At 43.2% G+C, this 20621-nt stretch overlaps 1 protein-coding gene across 2 annotated transcripts in view; it reads right to left on the bottom strand.

Moving 5' to 3' along the window:
• Positions 1-20621, bottom strand: part of MMEL1 (membrane metalloendopeptidase like 1) — an 827783-nt gene that overhangs the window by 15712 nt on the left and 791450 nt on the right. For both annotated transcript variants that reach the window (XM_085609192.1, XM_085609188.1), the window contains exons 18-20: positions 3475-3594; positions 3201-3334; positions 22-87 (exon numbers count right to left, since the gene is read on the bottom strand). In XM_085609192.1, the coding sequence (XP_085465318.1) occupies positions 22-87; positions 3201-3334; positions 3475-3594 (320 nt within the window). The remainder of the gene's footprint in view (positions 1-21; positions 88-3200; positions 3335-3474; positions 3595-20621) is intronic.

Genomic DNA, 20621 nt, shown 5'->3' with positions numbered 1-20621 from the left:
AACAAAACTGGCACAGATTACCTTGTACGCCTGTCTCACTCCACCGTTGTCCGCAATGTTTTCTCCCAATGTGCTAATCCCGCTGACCTGTGTATCAAGTAATGACCATGCATTAGAACAAGTATCTCAACATTCAGAAGCTGACAGTGTTTACACGTCCAAAAGTTTGACTGGTGGCTGTGGCAGGGCAGCCTATTCTTATCCAAAGGGGTTAATACTTTATATGTTTCTACATGCTGGGAAATGTCAGCACCACAAAGTAAGCAGAGATCAAATCTTGGTCCCGGCACTCCTGTGGTTAAGGTAGAGCCCTTCATGGCCGAGGGCCTTTGTAAATATGTGATTGGCCTCCCTAGGGAAGATTTTTTGGTCTCTCACCAACATCTGACCTCTCTTTTTAACTCCATGAGTTAACAAAGTTTGCCATTGATCCTCCTGCCCTACCCACTTGTACAAACACTTGCTCACCAAATTAATATGCAGGTGGTGTGCTGCCAAGTGCAGGATTTCCTACCACAAACATAGTTTCCCAGGGCAAACATCTGCTATCTGAGGGAAAGTCTAGAAATGGGTTAATGCGGTGTTTAATAAATTGAGACTGTTCCCTGAATTTGGGTTCGAGACAGATTACTTGATTGAAAGAGCTACTCTGAATAGAAAATCAGGCTCCTTATGCACCCCGCAGTGACTCTGTTACGATAATATTGTTCCTGAATTACTGCCATAACCGCAAGAGTAAAAAGTGCAATATTACCTCACCGTTATGGGAATTCATCTGTGGAATGGGGAATAAACACGGGAACAAATGTGTATTTTTCACAGTTTTTGCTTTATTTCAGGCAACTTTTTCGTTTTCGCCAGATTTTTCAAGTGAAAAGGGAAATATCAAATATACTGGTTTTCTCCCCCAAACCGTAATCCAGGTGCCAAGAGAAACTGCTGGTAATGTCTTTACAAGAAACCTGCAATGAGGGTAGTGCTTAATTTGTGTCGGTAGCTGCAGTTGGTGGGTACCAGCATGTTTATTTTTGGAGACCTGTACTCATAGAGGACCTGAATCTGATCCAGAGCAAAAGTGATGTGAGAAAGGTAGAAAAGGGAGAACAACGAAGGAAGAAGTAGATAGAAAAAGCGTGCCAAAGGGATAAAGCAGTGATCAAAAAGAACCTTCAAATGGAAATAAAAAGACAGAAGTGTAGGGTGCTGGAAGAAAGAGGTTTGAGAATCAACACTATGATTTAGATTTCGGCAGACAGGTTACTCCTTCAGAATGGTGATGGATATGGCGTCTGCCGAAATATAAATCCAATAATATCCTATGGGATCCTATGGGTTTTAAATTTCGGTGGATGGGATAACCATCACCGTTGTTATGGAGTAACCCGTCCGCCACAACCGAAATCAGACCCAGTGTTTTAGCTGGTTGGGAGTAAGTTCAATTCATGAAGCAATGGACGCTTATCTACAGGGCATCGATCAACAGTTAATTTGTCGGTTGCCTAAATATCTGGGTTTAGCAATTAATTGAACTATGGAATATGAATGTGGCACCACATAGTCCCCGATGTTGACAGTGCCAACTCCTTCATAGTCAATATCTGGGAGCAGGAGTGCGATTGATATACTGTAGGAACATGTAATATTACTTTTAACATCCTGATTTAATATGCAGCTGGCAGTTAATGAAGTATTCTGCAATTTTGCAAATGGTAGACTGGTAATGAGTCTAAAGCTGTAAGCTGCATTGATTGGTTTACATAAGCTTTGTTCTTAATTGTTTGCCACATTGAGCTAGTTTTAAGTCCTTATTCTGTGGATGAGTTTGAGGGCTCAATGAACCAAGAAACATAAGTGAGGTAGTTAGGTCTAGTTAGGAGTTGTTGTATTGTAAGATGCAGAGTAATATTTCTCAAAGTTGTTGACTGAAATAGTTTTGAAGATGTATTAGGATGAATTGCCTGTGTGTATTTAGGATGCACATTATTTCGTTCATATGTACCTAGTATTTAGCGATGTATCATATGAATTTCTCACATGGTAGTCTTAGAGGGAGTTGCAAATACTTTATAGTGGACTAATAATTGATTGGTTTACACTAAGCACAGGACACTTTGGTTTTAACTGCTTGTCCCATCGAGTTGGTTTAAAATGTATGTATGAGGTCGTGTACGAGGGCCCGATGATTCATGGAACATAAGTTGCTTGTGCATTTTAAGAAGTATATTATTTCCTTTTCCTATTTCCATAGCAGATGAATCATTCATGTATTTTACCTTTTATATCAAGTTTTGACATGTTATTGCTCATTGTCATGTTTTTATTAACCACACGAAAAAACTTTGAACTGTACTGAACTGAATCAAGACTACTCAGCCCTGGTGTCCGGCAACCCAGGCATTAAGAGGCTCCTAAGAAGATGCAAACATACATTTGAAATTAAAAGAGGCATGGACTAGGGGGACCTGCAGGGTTTTTAGGCGGGTCCACCAGTTTAAATCTGTGAAAAAATGTTGGACATGTAGGCTAGGAGAGGAGTCCTTGCTACCTAGCACAGTGCAATGCAAACTAAAAAGATTACCAGGATAGATTGTCCTTCTGACTTTATCAGGCCGCAGATTTGTGTCGTAATTTAGAAACGTGGATGATGCCTTGTGCTCTTCTTAAGATCTTCATACTCCACATCTTACCTTGAGCCTCAGGCGTATCCTTTGCTGCCCCTAATTAACACTCACACACTACTCTTTTTAAAACTCTTTCAAACAGGCATTCCTATATTTTCCCCTGGCCTTTCTCTCCTGTAGCACCTTCCTTTATCCATTTACAGTGCTACATTTGCACCAGTCACACCTACTCTGTCCATCACATCTCCTTTTCCTCTGAGCTGCTTACAATGTGGAAGAAATAAAAGACGGAATACTGCACCCTCTTGCCTCTCGTGTTGAGATGATCCAGCTTTTTATGTTTGTCAATAGAGGCTTGGGAGGCAGCTGGTCATGTGGAGGTATGCACCCCCGCATTTTGGGCAAGTGGTGCAGTCCAGACAAACTTTATGATGAAGGCTTGTGAAGCTCATAACAATGGTCAAGATATATATGTCAACAACAACAATACTAAGTCATTATCATGTGAATAATAATACTAAATCCAAGAATACTACTAATAGCTTCGAATTAAAATGTTTTCCAAACTAATCTACTCACATTTTGCCCTCCCGCGAGCTCCCATGTGTAGTTTCCGTACTGGTACACCATGCAGCGAGACTGGTCCTTGAAGAGTGTTGCCGAAAAGTTGCTCCACCAGTCAAACATATTTCCATCCTTGTCAAAGTTTCTACCTGTCCATTAAAACATCCATCAAAATAAAAAAAAGAAGAAAACGTTGAATGAGTTTGTGGACACGCCCTGCTTTCTCAAACAGACCCTCGTTCTGGGCCTCCTGCAAATTTCAGGACAGGCGTAGTGAATGTTTCCCTACCATTGTCGTCAAAGCCGTGGGTAATTTCGTGGCCAATCACCATGCCGATCCCGCCAAAATTCAATGCTTGTGGCTGGTGCTTACTGAAGAAAGGAGGCTGCAGGATGCCGGCCGGGAACACTAGGAAGAAAGCCAAATGATGGTGTTGGTCTGATGTACTCAAGCATTTTACGTAAACATCACCCCTCTCTTCAATGGTATGCCCTGAAGCGGACCATTTGGCCTGTAAGGCTCTGCAGGGTATGGAGCGCGCTTAGTGGAAGTCTCACCCTGTGCTTCTGCGGCCTAATCCTTATTTGCTGAGATCTTCGATTAGTGTACCAACCCAAGATTGGGTACTGAGCCAACAAACTGGCACATTGAAGAGAAAATGTCAGAGTGTGAAGCTTCTCCAAATTTGGCAGTGCAGCGCGCCGATATTTTCAAAACACAGGGATGCGCCATATTCACAAGAATACGGCACACCCCTGTGTTTTCTTAGCTGCCTAGTGCAAACACAGGCACTCTTGCACCATAGTGCAAAGGTGCCTGCGTTGCAGGGAATGATGGTTTATGTGCCCCTTCCTGCACATAATGGCGATGTGTTGCCTCTATGTGTGTTGCAGAATGCAGTATACATAAAAGTAGCAAATTGTCTTTATTTAATGATTGTTTATGTGCACGAAGGGACACCTTCCTGCACATAAACAATAATTAATTACATTTTGCTCGTTCTATGTGTGCTGCAGAATCCAGCATGCTTAGGAAAAGCAAAAATGAGGAGAAATAAAAGTATTTCTTCTCCATTTTAACATTCTAATACCCGTTCTTGCATGGCGTTAGTTTTTGGCGCTGCCTCCGATTTACACCTCCTTGTAAATCTGGGGCAGCATCAAAAGCAATGGGTGTTGCGGTGAAACGTCCACAGGAACACCCATTGCACGTCCCTTTGCCGCAGAGGACTGCGGCAGAAAGGGGCATATTTACAAGGTGGAGTTATGCCACGCTAAGTGACTCAACTCCACCTTGTAATTATTGAAAACAGCACAATGCCAACGGAGTGTCAAAATATTTGATGCGCTGGTGGTGATAGGGACTTAAGTTGAGGGGCATATTTACAAGGAAAGTATGATGTTACTACACATACATTCACCATGCATGGCTTTACAACGCTGTCGTTACAACGACCGCGTTGTTACCACACGTGCCATTACATCGCAAGTCGTAACAACGACTTGCTGTAGGGGGCATGCCGGACTTAGGCCCAGTAAAATTACTATTCCTACTCCATTTTGTGCAACAGCAGGGAAGGTGTTGGATATAAAATCCAACACATTCCCTGGTGTTGCACGCACCCTACAGCAAGTCGTTGTTACGACTTGCTAAGTAATGGCACGCGTGATAACAATGCGATCGTTGTAACGACCGCGTTGTAAGGCCATGCGTAGCGGAAACAGTGTTGTAAACACTGTTTCCCATTCACAATGGGATATCGCCACCAGGTCTTCTATTTTAGAGATATTCTGGTGAAAATTGTCCCTTCTCCACATTTACAAAGCGGCATTAGGCCACCAGCGCATCAAATATTGTGACACTCTGTTGGCATTCTGCTGTTTTCAATATTTACAAGGTGGAGTTAAGCCACTTAGCGTGGCATAACTCCGCCTTGTAAATATGCCCCTTTCTGCCACAGTCCTCTGCGGCAAAGGGATGTGCAATGGGTGTTTCTGTGGGCGTTCCAATGCAACACCCATTGCTTTTTGACGCTGCCCCAGATTTACAAGGAGATGTAAATCTGTGGCAGTGCAAAAAAGTAACGCCATGCAAGAGCAGGCGTTAGAATGGCGTTGCAAAGGGGAGTGGCATGAATATGGAAATACCAACAATAAGTGGAAAGAGAAAAGGGAATGTTAAGGATGGACACAGACCATGCAAAAACAAAAACCCATATACATATTGGTAATTGAGTTGAAATTCTCAAGAGTAACAACCACATCTGCTCCAGTAATACTATAGCCCAAAGAGGCTCAGATCTACTCTAGATACATTTTGGAGTGAGTCACACACTACACAGGGCCTCCCAAAGCTACTGAGAAATAATCATATGGGAATTCACTAGGACAGGTTAAAATGCTCGCAATTCAAATTCTAACAACTAAATAAATAAATAGAATAACAAATGCAAACATTGCAAAGAAATTACAGGCACCCATATAAGTCAGACTGTAAAATGTTTTCATTTAATTAAAAAACAAAAGAAATAAAGGTAATTAAAAATATTGATATAGTTTTAAACATTGCAGACACCCATTTACATCACATTGCGAATGTTACATTGTGGGCTGTATTTATATGCTTCCACTATTGTTGACAGTCAGGTGTGTATTATTTTCCTGAAGTGATGCCTGTTTCCCTTTTATTTTCAATTCGTAGTTCTATGTAGGAGTAGGTGGAGATCTCTACTTACGCTAGGGAAAACACAATTTGGTGGATATACACCATGAATTTGACTGTAAATTTATTTGTAATAACTTTGAGGCCATATTTTGAGTCATATTGGTCCCAACACACAAGCTCCTATTACTGCTGTAAATCTCCACATGGAGTTGCTGAATGGCATCTAGGGGAGATATATACACCGACGAGGAATATAATTTGTGTGTGTGCAGATTGCTGCACGTATTTACCTTGTGATGTGGGCCCAGTGCCCTTAGAGTTGCTTTTGAAGTGATGTTTATCTAATGTTAATAAATCATTATGAGTGTGTGCCTCTGCACAATTTACACATAGAATATTACTTCTGCCACTGGTGGGGTAATTCACATAGAGAGAGAGCAACCAGCACAAGGTCAACATCGCCTTCCTTTTCAGAGAAAGAGGAGTTGTTAGTTTCAGTTACTGTGTTTGTGTAGATACCACCTAGAGCCTTTGGGGCAGATTTACAAGCCCCTTGCGACACATTTATGCCGCCGTTGCATCACTTCTGTGACGCAGCGGTGGCGTAAACCATGCGCCATGTTGCGCCTTATTTACAACGTGACGCATCTAGGGAGATGTGTCACGTTGTAAAGCCCTGCGCCACATTAAACCTGCGTTAGGTTTAATGTATGCAGGGTGGGCGTTCCCTTGGATAAAGCCTCGGAAATGTGACGCAGTGAAATCTACAAGATTTCACGGAGTCACTTTTCCGACGCCGCTGCGTCAAAACCCTGCGCCTGCTTGGAGCAGGCGTAAGGCGTGATGCAGCATGTTAGATATGGGCAGCCCCTGAACAATGCTGGAGTTGCGTCGCTCTTGCGACACGACTCCAGCAATGCGCCGCCCGTACGCCATCAGATGCGTCACGCATCTGTTTATCCTTGCGCCGCGATGTGCTGCATTGCAAATGCGGCGCATCTGTGGTGGCGCAAGGGTAAACTTGCGTGGCGCGTCTTACCTGGCTCATCCCTGCTGATATGCAGGGATGCGCCAGTCCTTGTAAATATGCCCCTTTATTCTTAGCTACACAAAGCATGCACTCACTGCGTGCGATTTCAATTAATTTATTTTTCAGTGCAATTAATGGAAGATTTGTTTTCTATTTGAAATAAAGTTATACGGTTTCAGCACTGAGCTTTCCTACTGGTTCACTTAAGCCATTCTGGCAAGCCTGCATGTACATAAAAGGTCTCCCATCGAATTTTACGAGTTTTGCTCACTGTGAAGTGGGAGAGATCAAACAGCTGGGATTGCATGCAATAAATGTAAACACCAATACAGCGAAGAAAGGTGCAAAAGAATGGCTAGAGACTTCCATGGCGTTGTAGGGGGAAACTTGAGGGTAGCTTTTTGTTTTCTGTACGTTTGATCATTCTGCATATGCACTCAACCGATTTTTTCTAGAATATCTTTATTATACCTGTAGAAGAGATCAAAACCTTTCTTTTTGGTAAACATCACTTTGTGAGCTATGTCCCCCTTCTGTAATACCAATGGAGCAGTTTGGTCAAAATAAAGGGATCATATGTCCCATTTCTCAGATGGCTCTACTGGTTTTCATCGCCCATACTGTCAAATTATGACACTTTCCCTCACAAGTGCCTGTCTGGTTAAGGTACATTCTTGTTCCAAAAGAAAAACTCTCTTTACACTCAGAACAGACTGCATGAATGTGAAAACCTCCACTACCATCCAGATATTTCAAATTAGGTGATAATAGATTGGTGAGATTGTCAAAATCTTTGACAATCAGCTGTAGTCTTCCATTTAATTTACTGCTGTTTTCGTGCACCGTACTGCCTTTGTGCACACCGAAGGATATTTTAGTTTGCTGAATATACAGTGCAAGCCATGTAAATATTCACATCAATATGTCATGCTTATTTTCTTTCATGTCCTGTTTACCTTTGTTAAATAGTAAGGGCCAAATTTATCAAAAAGTTGTGTTGATCTTGTTTACGTAATGGGGCACAAGAGCGGCACAACTATTAAGTTAGATTTATCAAGCTATGCAAAGCTACTTTGCGTGACCCTGAGTGGCTTCATATATCTAGAGTAATGTAACGCAGCGCAAGTTAAATCCATCATCATTCTTTAGCTCACTCCACCACCCCAGTTCAGACATGGCATATGCAAATCAGTCTGACCTTGTGCCTCATGGGAACAGTCCAGCCCGAACTGCCAAACCATGTCTTCCCTGGACCGGAAGCAAGCATCCTGGGACCGGTTTCGGGTTCATAACCCTCGTCAGCCAGACTATCTTGAATCCAGTGGCACAGGGTCAAGACTGATTTGCATATGGCTGGGTTCAAACTAGAACGGCATGGTGAGCAAAAAAACGATGGATTTAGGCCCAGATCTCTGTACTGGGGGGAATGTATGACATTGTTCTGCATTCTGTCCATCAACTGTTGTTTTGCATTTGTCACCCCAAGTGAGAAGGGTATGCCCAGACGTGGGTCCCTTGCTCTCCATGCCACTGGAATCAAGCTATCCTGGCTGAATAGGGGTGAAACCCCGAAACCGGTCCTAGGATGCTTGTTTCCAGTCCAGGGAGAACCTGGCTTGGCAGTTCGGGCTGGACTGTTCCCATGAGGCACAGGGTCAAGACTGATTTGCATATGGCTGGGTTCAAACTGGAATGGCATGGTGAGCAAAAAAACGAGGGATTTAGGCCCAGATCTCTGTACTGGGGTGAATGTATGACATTGTTCTGCATTCTGTCCATCAACTGTTGTTTTGCATTTGTCACCCCGAGTGGGAAGGGTATGCCCAGACGTGGGTCCCTTGCTCTCCATGCCACTGGAATCAAGCTATCCTGGCTGAAGAGGGGTGAAACCCCAAAACCGGTCCTAGGATGCTTGTTTCCAGTCCAGGGAGAACCTGCCTTGGCAGTTCGGGCTGGACTGTTCCCGTGAGACACAGGGTCAAGACTGATTTTCATATGGCTGGGTGAGCAAAAAAACGATGGATTTAGGCCCAGATCTCTGTACTGGGGTGAATGTATGACATTGTTCTGCATTCTGTCCATCAACTGTTGTTTTGCATTTGCACTACTGTGCCCCAGGGAGGCGTTCCATGGGTGGAGGGTGGGTGTTCCCATGCATCCACCCATGGATTTTGGCACGTTGCCTGATTTACCATTACTGGTTGAGCTGGTAATGCGTCAAAATGCTACCCATCCCCAGTCGAGGCGTAACGTGGAGAAAATATCCTTATTTCTCCCCCTTGTGCCTCTTTCTATGTGTGCTGCCTTCACCAAGGTGCAAGGGTGCCTGTGTTGGCGCTAGGCAACACATTGTGCGCCAGTGCAGGGAAAAGACAGGAATGAACTGTATAATGTTAAATATGGTGTTTTCCTGCCCCTTCCCTATCAAGCAGGGCAACAAGGTGGCTTGCTGCGCTATGTGAGTTTTTGATAAATATGCCCTTACCCTCTAACACGGATAGTTAAAAATGCTACTGACTAACAACAATAACAGGCAAACTACCTCTTTGCTCACATACCTGTGATCCAGCGTAGCCCATCCAAATTTTGGCAACATGAAACTTATTAGTTTTGTATTGAAAGGCCATATTCTGTTCCTAGCAGCTCCCAGGCACATCTAGCAGACATTATCCCTCTTGAGTCTTGGACCACTACCAGGCTGAGCCCTTTTAGAATGTGAGACTTTCCACTTAAAGATTCTCCTTATCATCTGTAGGTTCAATATCAATGAAGCTCTTAAAGGAAGGTCAACAAAGGAACCAAAATGATGATAATATCATAAACTCAGACAAGAGGTCTTTAATTTCTATCATGGCCTGTCTGCATGTCAAATGTTCAGGTCATTAATGGATTGCACAGTAATTCTTTGCAGGCCTGAAGAAGTTCTGGGCATAAGCAAATGATGTGCTTAATTGTTTCCAGCTCTACTTTTCAAAGCCTGCACAAGTGGTCTGAATCTTGTCTTTGCAATCTGGAGCCATAGTCCAATGTTGGCAGTTCTCGTAGGCGGTATGCGATGAACTCACTCTTTATAAATTTTGAGTCGATTATCATTAGATATCTTTGGCCCTTTAGTTCTGTGTGCGTGCTTATTGCCATCCATGCATCTGAGCACCGTGCAGTTTTGTTTTTATCCTTCAGACTGCTTATGACCACCAGATACTTTTATTCTCATTCCCTGCTTATCTTTTTCCTATTAATCGACCAAGTATTTTGTGTAATACTTGTTGATTGAGCTTTGAGGACCTATTTTCATTTAGTTAAGCATGACAAGGCCGTCCGTATTGAGTAAGTGATTAAAAGTGAAACATAGCCTACATTTACAGGAACAATAATTGGCTTTAATAGAGTGAGTTTTTTGAAGCATCGCTAATACAAAGAGAACAGGTACTCCACTGGGAGCTGTAATGCAACCTTCCCTTACACACAGAATAGGTACAGCCTGGCAATCGCAGCACAGGTTCACTCGCATACCCAAAAGGTACTGCAAGGCAGTAACAGAGTAAGATTACTACAGACAGAAAAGGTATAGTACAGCACTAGATGTTCAAGAAACTCTCAAATATAGATCACATGTGCAGTAGGCAGAAACAGAACAGGCACAACATAGGGCCCGATTCACAGAACTAACTTAAGACAAAATCCTAAACTTACTACCATTTTGGTATTCACAGAAGGCACTTACTCATTTTGGTATTCACAGAAGGCACTTACTCATTGATGCGTAAGTGCCTTCTGTGAATACCAAAATGAGTAAGTGCACTTACTCATTTTGATATTCACAGAAGGCACTTACTCATCAATGAGTAAGTGCCATCTGTTAATACCAAAATGAGTAAGTGCCTTCTGTGAATACCAAAATGAGTAAATGGTAGTAAGTTTAGGACTTTGTCTTAAGTTAGTTCTGTGGATCGGGCCCATTGTCAGCAGCAGTGACAATTACATGTGTCACAATGATTGCTTCAAACTGCATTAGGTAACACATCTTTTGTCTCTGTAGTGGGTGCTACAATATGAAATTCAATAATGTTGACTGCTTAATCCTTTATTAGATCGCAATAAGAGACTGCATTTATTACCTTGTCTTACACTTGATGAAATAAGGCGGTTATTTTGATGATTTTACCCTACTAAACTAAAACACGAGAGTACTCATATTACATTAATTTGTATTAAATTGCATAAAGAGATTTCATAGATTACCACACATTAAATTACAGAAGTCGAATATCTTCTCTATCCAGCATTACATTACTTAGAGTAGGTACTAAAATTACTATGCCCTGTTTAGACTCCAGATAAGGTTATTCTTTACGTGGCATTCCACTGAACCTACAATGCCCAGTATTTGAATGCAATATTAGATGAGACCACTATATTGACTATTTACTGAAATATATAGAAGAGTACTTTGACTGATTTTTTGAGTATTTGATTAAAAAAGGGATTGCTAAAATTAATTTACTCTGTAGAAACAGATAGATTTGATTAATTTACCTTCAACTGAATTAGATTTAAATTCCTCTCATTAGTTTTCCCTTTTTCATAGTGATAGAGCACAACTTTGCTCTTCATTTGTAGGGGTGCGTTATAATCATGGTTAGTCCGCATCCACATGTAACTCGTTGTATCATGATATTGGAACATGAATTGTAATAACGTGTAAGCAAACGTTTTAGATATTTTCACTATGTAATCAAAGAATTAACTTAGTAAATGCACAAATTTAGGTAATCATATATTGTGAAGTATATTCCTGACTAATGGGCATAGCTCTTATAAAGGCTTCTGTATTGTGTGTATATTAATGGTTTATATATGCATGTATTTTAAATGTGTGCACTGTTCCTGTGTTAGCTGAAAACTTTGTAGGCCTAACTTTCGTTTCTCCCTGTTTGCTCTTGGGTTGAAGGTAACTAATTAGAATTGATGTGCTTGTGGAATTTTCTCCTTTCATGTCTCCAATGCAGGTGCAGGAATTTGTCCTCGTTAGTTTGAATAGAGCCTTAGTTTTAGGAGTCGGACAAGACTTAGGAAGGAGAGGATGCCTTTGAATGAGCGGTGCCGATAATGTAGAAGGAGGTCGTTCGTGTCTGGAAAGGCCTAGGAACCAAGGTCATCGAACAAGAGGCTGGATGAACATTACCTCATGGAAGGTTACCTAACAAGAGTGGTCTAATTGGATGAAGTGGTCTCGTTATGTATTCAGGGGTGTGATTTTTGGCTTTTTGTATTAGGGTTAGGGTCAGAGTCTGATCACTTCTGTCTTACCCGAAGAGAGGAGAGCATCTTAGAACGAGCTCTGTGGCTTTACGCTACTCAACCCAATTGATGTGAGTGCGCTCCTTAGGAAGTATTCACGTGCTGACACCTTTCAGGGAACTTGCCTGGGGAAAGCTAAGTAGGGATGTCACATTAGATGTGGTGTAGGGATAGATTTAATGCTTTTACTTATGAACCGCAAATAAAGAAATCTCTTGATGTAGTCTCTATAATCATTTGTGTTCTGATGCTGGAATTGGTGACTTTGTGCCTGTTGCACAGACTAAATTTAGTTTGTAGATTTGGTTTGTATTAGTCGCCAAGCATCTTTACACTCTCGTCATGAGGTGTTTGTATTTTCAACTTTTCTTGGCACTGTAATAAATCAACTAGAACTGGATAACGAGTTTGTATTCCTTCAGCGACATGGGCATTGTTAATGTATAATTGAAAATTGAATTTCTGTCCCCTCCGCACTTACAAGCAGGCAACAAAAGAGCCATCAGGCAGGGGTTCCAGAGGAAGTATAGAATGTGGAACCCTGCTCCATCAGTTGGTAACAGAGTAGGATGGTTACCTCTTGAAGTGAGGGGACAATCCCAAAAATCTAGAATAGATTTAGACTGTAGAACCCCAAATTAAAGCCCAATGATTGAGAGCGGAGAAGGACAGACTTTGGCAGAAGCCGGCGAAGACTGGCGGTGTGCGAAGACAGCGGTGAACGGTGGCATGAGTAGGAACAGGGATGTGTTTATTAAATTGCGGTGATTTGATTGTGTGATGTCTTGCGGAGTTGGGATGATAGTTGAGTGAATGTGGTTTATCAGGCCGAAGGCGCGCGGTCCATGTGTTTCGTTTTGTTTGTTATCCCGGGATAGATTTGTAGTGTAGAAGACACCGATTTGTTGTAATTGTTTGGTCGTTGGTGTGTTGGGAAGTCGTGAAGGAATATCGATGACCCGCCTGAGATAGGGAACTTTGGGTGAGAGGATTTGTTAAAATCACAAATGGAAAGCCTTGTGTACTGTGGTAGACCACAGCGATTTGAGTGGCCAGCGCAGGTTGTGGGTCACGGTGCATGTATGTTCTTGAGGGAGTGAACACTATCAAACTTTTAGTAAGACAGACAATTACTTGCTTCATAAATGTCCAGTCATTTGCAAGACAGACAGTTACTTGGTTTCATGAATGCGAGAGTGAATGCGTACGGTGTGATTGTGTAGGAGGGGTACTTTTGCAAGGAGTAAAAGATGACGTCAGAGTGCGCCGATCGGCGATAGGTCGGTTGAGGTAAGTCGCGCTGGGATTGGTGAGCTGTCATCAGGAAGCAGAAACAAGAAATTTGTTAGCAAAAAGAATTAAATGCACACTAGCCCCAGACTTGCTGGGGAAGGAAACTAGAGGCTCGCCAGGGTAATAGGAGACGGCCTGCCTTCAACACAAATTGTAGGATGCCTTTAACGTTAGTCTGTCTTTTTCTGTTTGTTTCGGCCAAACCATGCTGCCTAAAACTGTTCTTTATATGCTTACCTCTTCAGAGTTTGACTAAAGGTGTTCTCTTTTACTTCCTCTCCCATAAAGTACATAGGGTTAAGGCTGTAGGTAAGAAGTGGGAAGTAATTATCCCCTTTGTTTTAGTCACCTGTGTATTCACGTATGTCAGTCACGTGTTATACACTTGCACCACGCGCACTTAAATATGTGAGTAGTGGCTTTTGTCTTTTCGTGAATGACCCCCATACCTAACGGTTGCTGAGTATGTGTTGTTTATTTATTTTTATTTTTTGCAGGGTACTTATGACCCATAAAACAGCAGAGAGTGACTAAGGTCACCCCACCGCAGATTTCCTCTAACCACAGTGTTGGTAAGAGTGGAGCCCTGGATTTGTTTAAGTACTAAGGTCCTGATGAATGCCGAGTACGTCTGTTGACATAAGGCAGAAACATGTCGACCCAATTTCAGACTCAATTTCATACGGCGAGGGGATAATAACTCTCCCAATTTCGCCGTTCACCTGTTTTTATATACCATATAGTCTCCTAGATCATTAAAAAGTAAATGAGGTTACTATAATGGTTTTTAACTTCACTCACTCACTTTGGGCCCCACTTAGGTAGAAGTGCATCCCTGTTGACAGGTGTATGCCTGCCCTCTATCAAACCGAGTTTTTAGAGGGCGAGGACTGGCCAATGATGAAGCATGACACCAGGTGGTGTGTGAGGCCAGTCCGTAACCTTTTGTGAGATGTCCACACTCACATTCACATAACACTACTCAGCACTTTTTAGGTCATTCCAATAGGAGCGGCCCCATTTGTGTTTAACAGCAAAAGAATTTGTCTTAATCATGCGATGCTTTAGGGTGCTACGAGATTTGTGTAGAGGAGACAGTGGTGTGGTAACTCAAGTGAGTGAGGAAGCACCGCCCGATGATACTCCGGCCCACTATATGGCAACGAATGTGGGTCTCCATACTATTGTTTGGCTTCAAAATTGGCATAAGATTACTGGTAAGGAGGGAGAATTGTCTTTTCCACGGTATAGGTCATTCCGATTGGACGTATTACAACAGTTGAGGGGAGTGATGTCTTCAGTACGACCCCCACCCAGACCAACACAGTTTGAGGCATAAGATGCTTGGATGCGATCAGCACACACGAAGAATAGGGAAAAATCTCAGAAAAGGGTTAAAAAGGTAATAAAGGCACATCAGGACGCATGATGGGATGCACAGTTAAAGAGGTGGACGGTGGATACCATTGAGGGAGAAAGGCTGTATCCACTATTAGTGGATGCAAGAGGAAATCAGAACAGAAAGGGGGATGATGGAAGTGATTCAGACGACAGCTTGATAGACAAACTTTTAGCAGAGCGTCCTCCACCCTATAATCCCTTTACAGAAGAGGGAAGACGGGTACTGGCAGATGCAGTGAGCACGGAGCAAACGGAAGCGCCACAGCCAGCCGCTAGAGCGAGGGAAGTGGAAAGGATTTCAACAGGGGCAGAAATTACAGAAAGGCCAGCGTTTCGAGAGGCAGCAGCGTGCGGAGACAGTACTGCCATACGGTTACCGGAAGCTCTTACGGTACTGGTCACCATTGGACCTATAGTTTCGATGTATGACCCGAGCATCAGGGAAAGCAGCAGTCAGCAACAGTCAGGAGCAGGAGAAAGAATCAACTTGGGGGTTAATGTGACAAAGGATGGGAAGAGTACATTTCTAGTGTCCGTGGAGACAAGCACACCGCAGACCCTTCAAGGGTGTGTGTGGGGGTCTAAAACACCACAGACAGGTTCAATGGTGAATTCTCAGTCAGATCTGAAAGTGTGGGAACCCCTGATAGAGGACACATGGGAAGGATACCGGAGGTAGGAACAAGTCAGGGAGCTTTCGGAGATCAGTCAGAGTTGCGAATGTGGGAACCCCCAGCTAGAGGGCCTATGGGGAGGATACTGGAAGCAGGAACTAATCAGGGAGCTTCAGGATGTCAGCATGCCCCACAGAGTATAGGGTCAGTAGATAAACTAAGGAATCAAAGTTGTGAAAGGGAAGGAGAGACAAGTGTTACGAGTTAGGGAGCGGTCAAAGCTGCAATATGGGAAAAATTGTTAGACATGGTGAAATTGAAGGCAGAATTAGATTAGATAATTGAGGGAGCCTTGCTTTTGGATAGGATAGAACTATACGAGCAGGGTGAGCTGTTATTTGTGGCAAAGGTCCTTACTCGTAAGGCAAAGCGAGCACATGAGAAACTAAACCAACTGGCCCAACGGTATAATGTGGACCTAACCAAAACTAAAATGTTACAGGGAAGTCATAGACTGAATTACAGTTATCAGTAATTGTAAGAGAAAAGGATGATGGGTTTGAAGATGCACATTCGTGAGTTGGTCATAGGAATACGTACCTTGTACAGGCTTGACAAGTGGGAAGACAGGTGGTCTAAGAAGATAAGTGTCAAAAAGGGAACAGGAGATGTGACGCCTCCTGAAGGGGGCGCCGCTGGATTGGAGGCTTACCCATTGAGAGATGTACCGAGCAGAAGATATGGGCATGTGCCTTGGAGCAGAGGTGATTTAGCTTTATTTACAAATGAATTTCCTCGGCTAAGGGAGAAACCTGCTGAATGGTACAAGCAAGTCGATCACTTTGTAAAACTTTCAAAAGTGTTGTGGATTGATTTGAATACCTTGTTTGATATTGTGGTCCCAAGTGGTTTATGGGTGGCATGTAAAATTGCTGTTGAGTGGCCTTCTGTTGAACCAGAAAGAAAACCAATAACACGTGGACCTTCACCTGAGGTTATGAAAATGTTTGAACAAGTAATCATGTGGTTTCGGTCGAAGGATGCGCCACAGAATATTGATTGGGTCAAGATAGCCTAAGGAAACAGTGCATGCCCATTATGAGAGGCTTTTGCAAGCCTTCAAACAGTATAGTAGGTTGGATACTCTAGACCCCAAGGATATGGGACAATTTGTTTCCAAGTTTGTATTAGGATTGAGACCAGAGATTAGTTTTATGATCCAACAACACTTGATTTGCTGGCAGAACAAATCCATAGAAGAAATTCTCTGTTATGCCAGATACTGTAGTGATGAGGTGGAGTATAAGTTAATGCTGGTGCAGATGAGAAGTGCAGAGAGGGAACAGCAGACCCAGACGGTTGGAGGAACGCTGGGTCGGAGACAGGGAAATAACCAGGGAGGAATGCAAAATGTGTTGGCTCCTATGAGACTGGGAGAAGAAGGGGAACAGATCCTAGGTCAGGAGTAGACATAAACACTTTGAAGAAGACCACTGCCTGTCATTATCATCATAAATTTGGCATTGGAAGCGGGAGTGTAGAACAAATCCAGTAAATCAGTTGCAAGATGAAGAGATAGCACAAGTGCCCTATGTTATGAATACTGTACTAAGGCCTAGATCTATGGTTGGGGGAGGTTTGAGTCAGCAAATGCAGGTACCCCAACCTCCGAGATTCCCACAGACTAACCAAATGTACCAATAGATGCTTTCAGAGGTTTTCGATGATTTCAATCATGACCTGTCATTAGGACGGTGCCCAAAGTGGGGAGGAAGATTGCACTCTTAGAGCAGTCTCGGAGGTAGAGCAGAGAGGACCGTTTGTGGAGGCAGATGTGGACGATTCTCCCATCACATTTTTGATTGATACTGGTTTCTTCCCGTTTTACTGTAAGATCTGCAGTTGTCCCAAACCTACCCCTCTCGAGGCAATCGATACAGGTTGTAGGAGTTGCCAATCAGAGGATGACAAATCCTTTGACAGACAAGCTACCTGTAAGGATAAGAACATTCCAAGATCGGCACCAGTTTGTGGTGTGCGATTCAAGTCCAGTCTGTTTAGTAGGACGTGATCATTTGTGCAAATTAAATTGTACCATCTATTGCATGCCCAAAGGCATAGAATTACAGACTAATGATCATGATGTTGCATTTAAGCTGGTGAATCAAAATCTCTGTGCAGAAATGTTTCCTGTGCTAACAGTGGATGAGCTGCCATATGACTTGAGAGACGCTGTCCCTCCTTTGGTGTGGTATTTTACAGGTGAAGAGATAGGATTGATTCAAGGAGTGGAGCCAGTTCAGATACAAATTAACCCCAATGCTGAATTTCTGAGAACACCGCAATACAGCCTGACCCCTGAAACATTGGCAGGAATAAAACCTGTAATCAAGTCCATGATCGCACAAGGCATTCTAAAGGAGATTAGAGGAAGCCCATGCAATTCGCCCATCATCGGATTGCAGAAGCAGAGTGGCAAGTATAGGATAGTGCAGGACCTAAGAAAGGTCAATGCAATTGTGATTCTATGTTCTCCGGTGGTCAAATCCAGCTGTGATCCACTTTCAAAACACTTGTGAAGCAGAATGGTTTACTGCCATTGACTTGTGCCAAGCATTCTTTTCGATACCACTCCATGAGGAAAGCCAGTTTTTATTTGCTTTCCAGCTGGAGAATTGTGTGTTAACGTGGTGTTGTATCCCACAAGGGTATATGAGAGTCCCTCTATCTTTAATCAGATCTTGAAAAAGAATCTTGAGAGTCTAATGCTGCCGCAGAACTCAGTACTGGTGGAATATATCGATGACCTCCTGATTGCTTCAGAGACTGAGGAAGCTTGTAGGATTGATACTGTTGCTCTGTTAAATCATCTGGCAGAGAATGGGCACAAGGTGTCCCCAAGCAAACTTCAGTACTGTTTGCTAGAAGTCCAGTATTTGGGTCATCAGATTGAGAAAGACAAGAGAAAGGTGCCGCCTGACCGCATTGAGGTGCTCATGCAAATGAATCCGCCAACTACACAGAAAGAAATTCAGATGTATGTGGGAATGGTCGGCTACTGTCAACAGTGGATTCCCAATTTTTCATTGAAGGTAAAGCCTTTACTGAGATTGACACGCAAAGACGTGAGTGATCTGGTACCATGGGACAAAGACTGCTTGGTCGCTTTCCTGGAGCTGAGAGAGAGCCTGTGTTGTGCTCCGGCTTGAAGGAATGCCTGATTACAACAAAGCGTTTTTGCTCTTCTGAGAGGAAAGGGAGGGTTGTGCCATAGCCGTACTCACCAAGACACATGGGGGTGTCTGTAGCCCAGTGGCCTATTTCTCAGCTACATTAGATCCTGTAGCTTCAGCGCTGCCCGTATGTCTCAGATCCATTGCTGCAACAGGTGTCAGCATTAAAAGGTATAAAGGTATTGTAATGGGTCATCCACTTACTGTTTATGTTCCATACTCAGTTGATTTCCTTATGATGAGAACCAAAACACAGCATCTGAATAACAATAGACTTACCCGTTATTTGCCCTCTAAGTAATGTTACCTTGAAGAGAAGGTCTATGTCAAATCCTGCTACCTTGATGCCTATTCCAAATCTTGAACGGGAAGATTGTGAGGACTATGACTGCCTGGATGTGGCTTAACGTTGTACCAAACCAAGGCCCGACATTGTTGATGAACCTGAATCAGATCAAGTCCTTTTTGTTGTTGGTTCATGTTTAAGAGACAATGAGAGTTATTTGAGAGCAGCATTTTCTGTCTGTACCATTTCTGGAGTCATAGAAGCTGTTTGTTTACAGGGAGTACACTCTGCACAAGAAGCTGAGATCATTGCCTTGACACGTGTATGACTTGGTTCGGATTAAATCCGAGTCATTATCTATACTGATTGCCAGTATGAGTTTGGCGTAGTTCATGACTTTGGACAGCTATGGTCACAGGGGGGTTCTTAACGTCATCAGGATCTCCTATCAGGAATGGGGAATATGTGAAACCACTGTTGGAAGCTCTGCAGCGGCCAAAGGAAGTGGCAGTAGTAAAATGCACTGCTCATGGAAGTGGGGAGGACTTTGTAATGAAGGAAAACCGCTATGCGGATGAAGTTGCTCGTTTTTGTGCTGTACATGCTTGCATCTTCAATGGAGAATACATAGGAGAGAGCACAGAAAAGACCGAGCTCAGCATGATGCTAGACATAGCGGACACTTTGCATGCGGTCAAGCGTCAGCAGGAAGAAATGTCAGAACAGGAGGAAGCTGGTTGGATCAAGGCAGGTTGTGAAAGATGAGATGATGGTATTTGGGTTTCAACTGATAGTAGAGGAGTAATACCAGATTGTTTGTTGAGTCCTATGGCACGGCAGATTCATGGAACAGTACATCATGGGAGAGATGCTATGATGCGACGGAACTTGGTTCAACCTTAAGTTCCGTGTGTGTGCTGAAGCAGTGTGCAACAGACGTGTTACGTGTCAACAGATGAATGCTGGAAAGAAAACTGTGGTTGCGTTGAGTCACATTGGGAGGTCCGGAGGTCCCTTTAACAGGATCCAGCTAGATTTCATTGAGATGCCCAGGTGCAATGGACTGGTGTGTGTCTTTTCACGATGAGTTGAGGCATATCCAACTAGAAGGTGTGATAGCCTCACTGTGACAAAGTTATTGCTCAGAGAGATGATAGTGCGGTTTGGATTTCGGACCTCATTGGAGTCGGACAGAGGAACGCATTTTCATAGTGAAATCGTGAAATTGTCATGTACTTCCTTACAAGTTGACCAGAGATTGCACTGCAGTTATAAACCGTGGGAGTCAGGGCTTGTGGAGCAAGTAAATGGAACTCTCAAGATGAGGATGGCGAAGGTGTGTTCCTCGACATCTTTGAACTGGCCTGATGCACTGCCCTTAGTGCTGATGAGCTTGCGTAGCACTCCAGATAAGAGAACAGGAATCTCACCCCATGAAATTCTGATGGGGAGGGCGATGAGCTTGCCTGCGGTGCCAGCCAAAGCTTTGATAAACATCACCGATGATTTGATCCTAGAATATTGTAAAGGATTGGCTTATGTGGTTCGGTCTATGTCTCACCAGGTTGAAGCTACGACTGCACAGACCTCGAAAGACCTCTTGCTTGACCTAT

The sequence above is a fragment of the Triturus cristatus genome, chromosome 1_2 (assembly GCF_964204655.1).
Source record: "Triturus cristatus chromosome 1_2, aTriCri1.1, whole genome shotgun sequence".
Taxonomy (NCBI): Eukaryota; Metazoa; Chordata; class Amphibia; order Caudata; family Salamandridae; genus Triturus; species Triturus cristatus.
The sequence above is the reverse complement of the archived record's forward strand: the minus strand, read 5'-3'. Positions and strand labels throughout refer to the sequence as shown.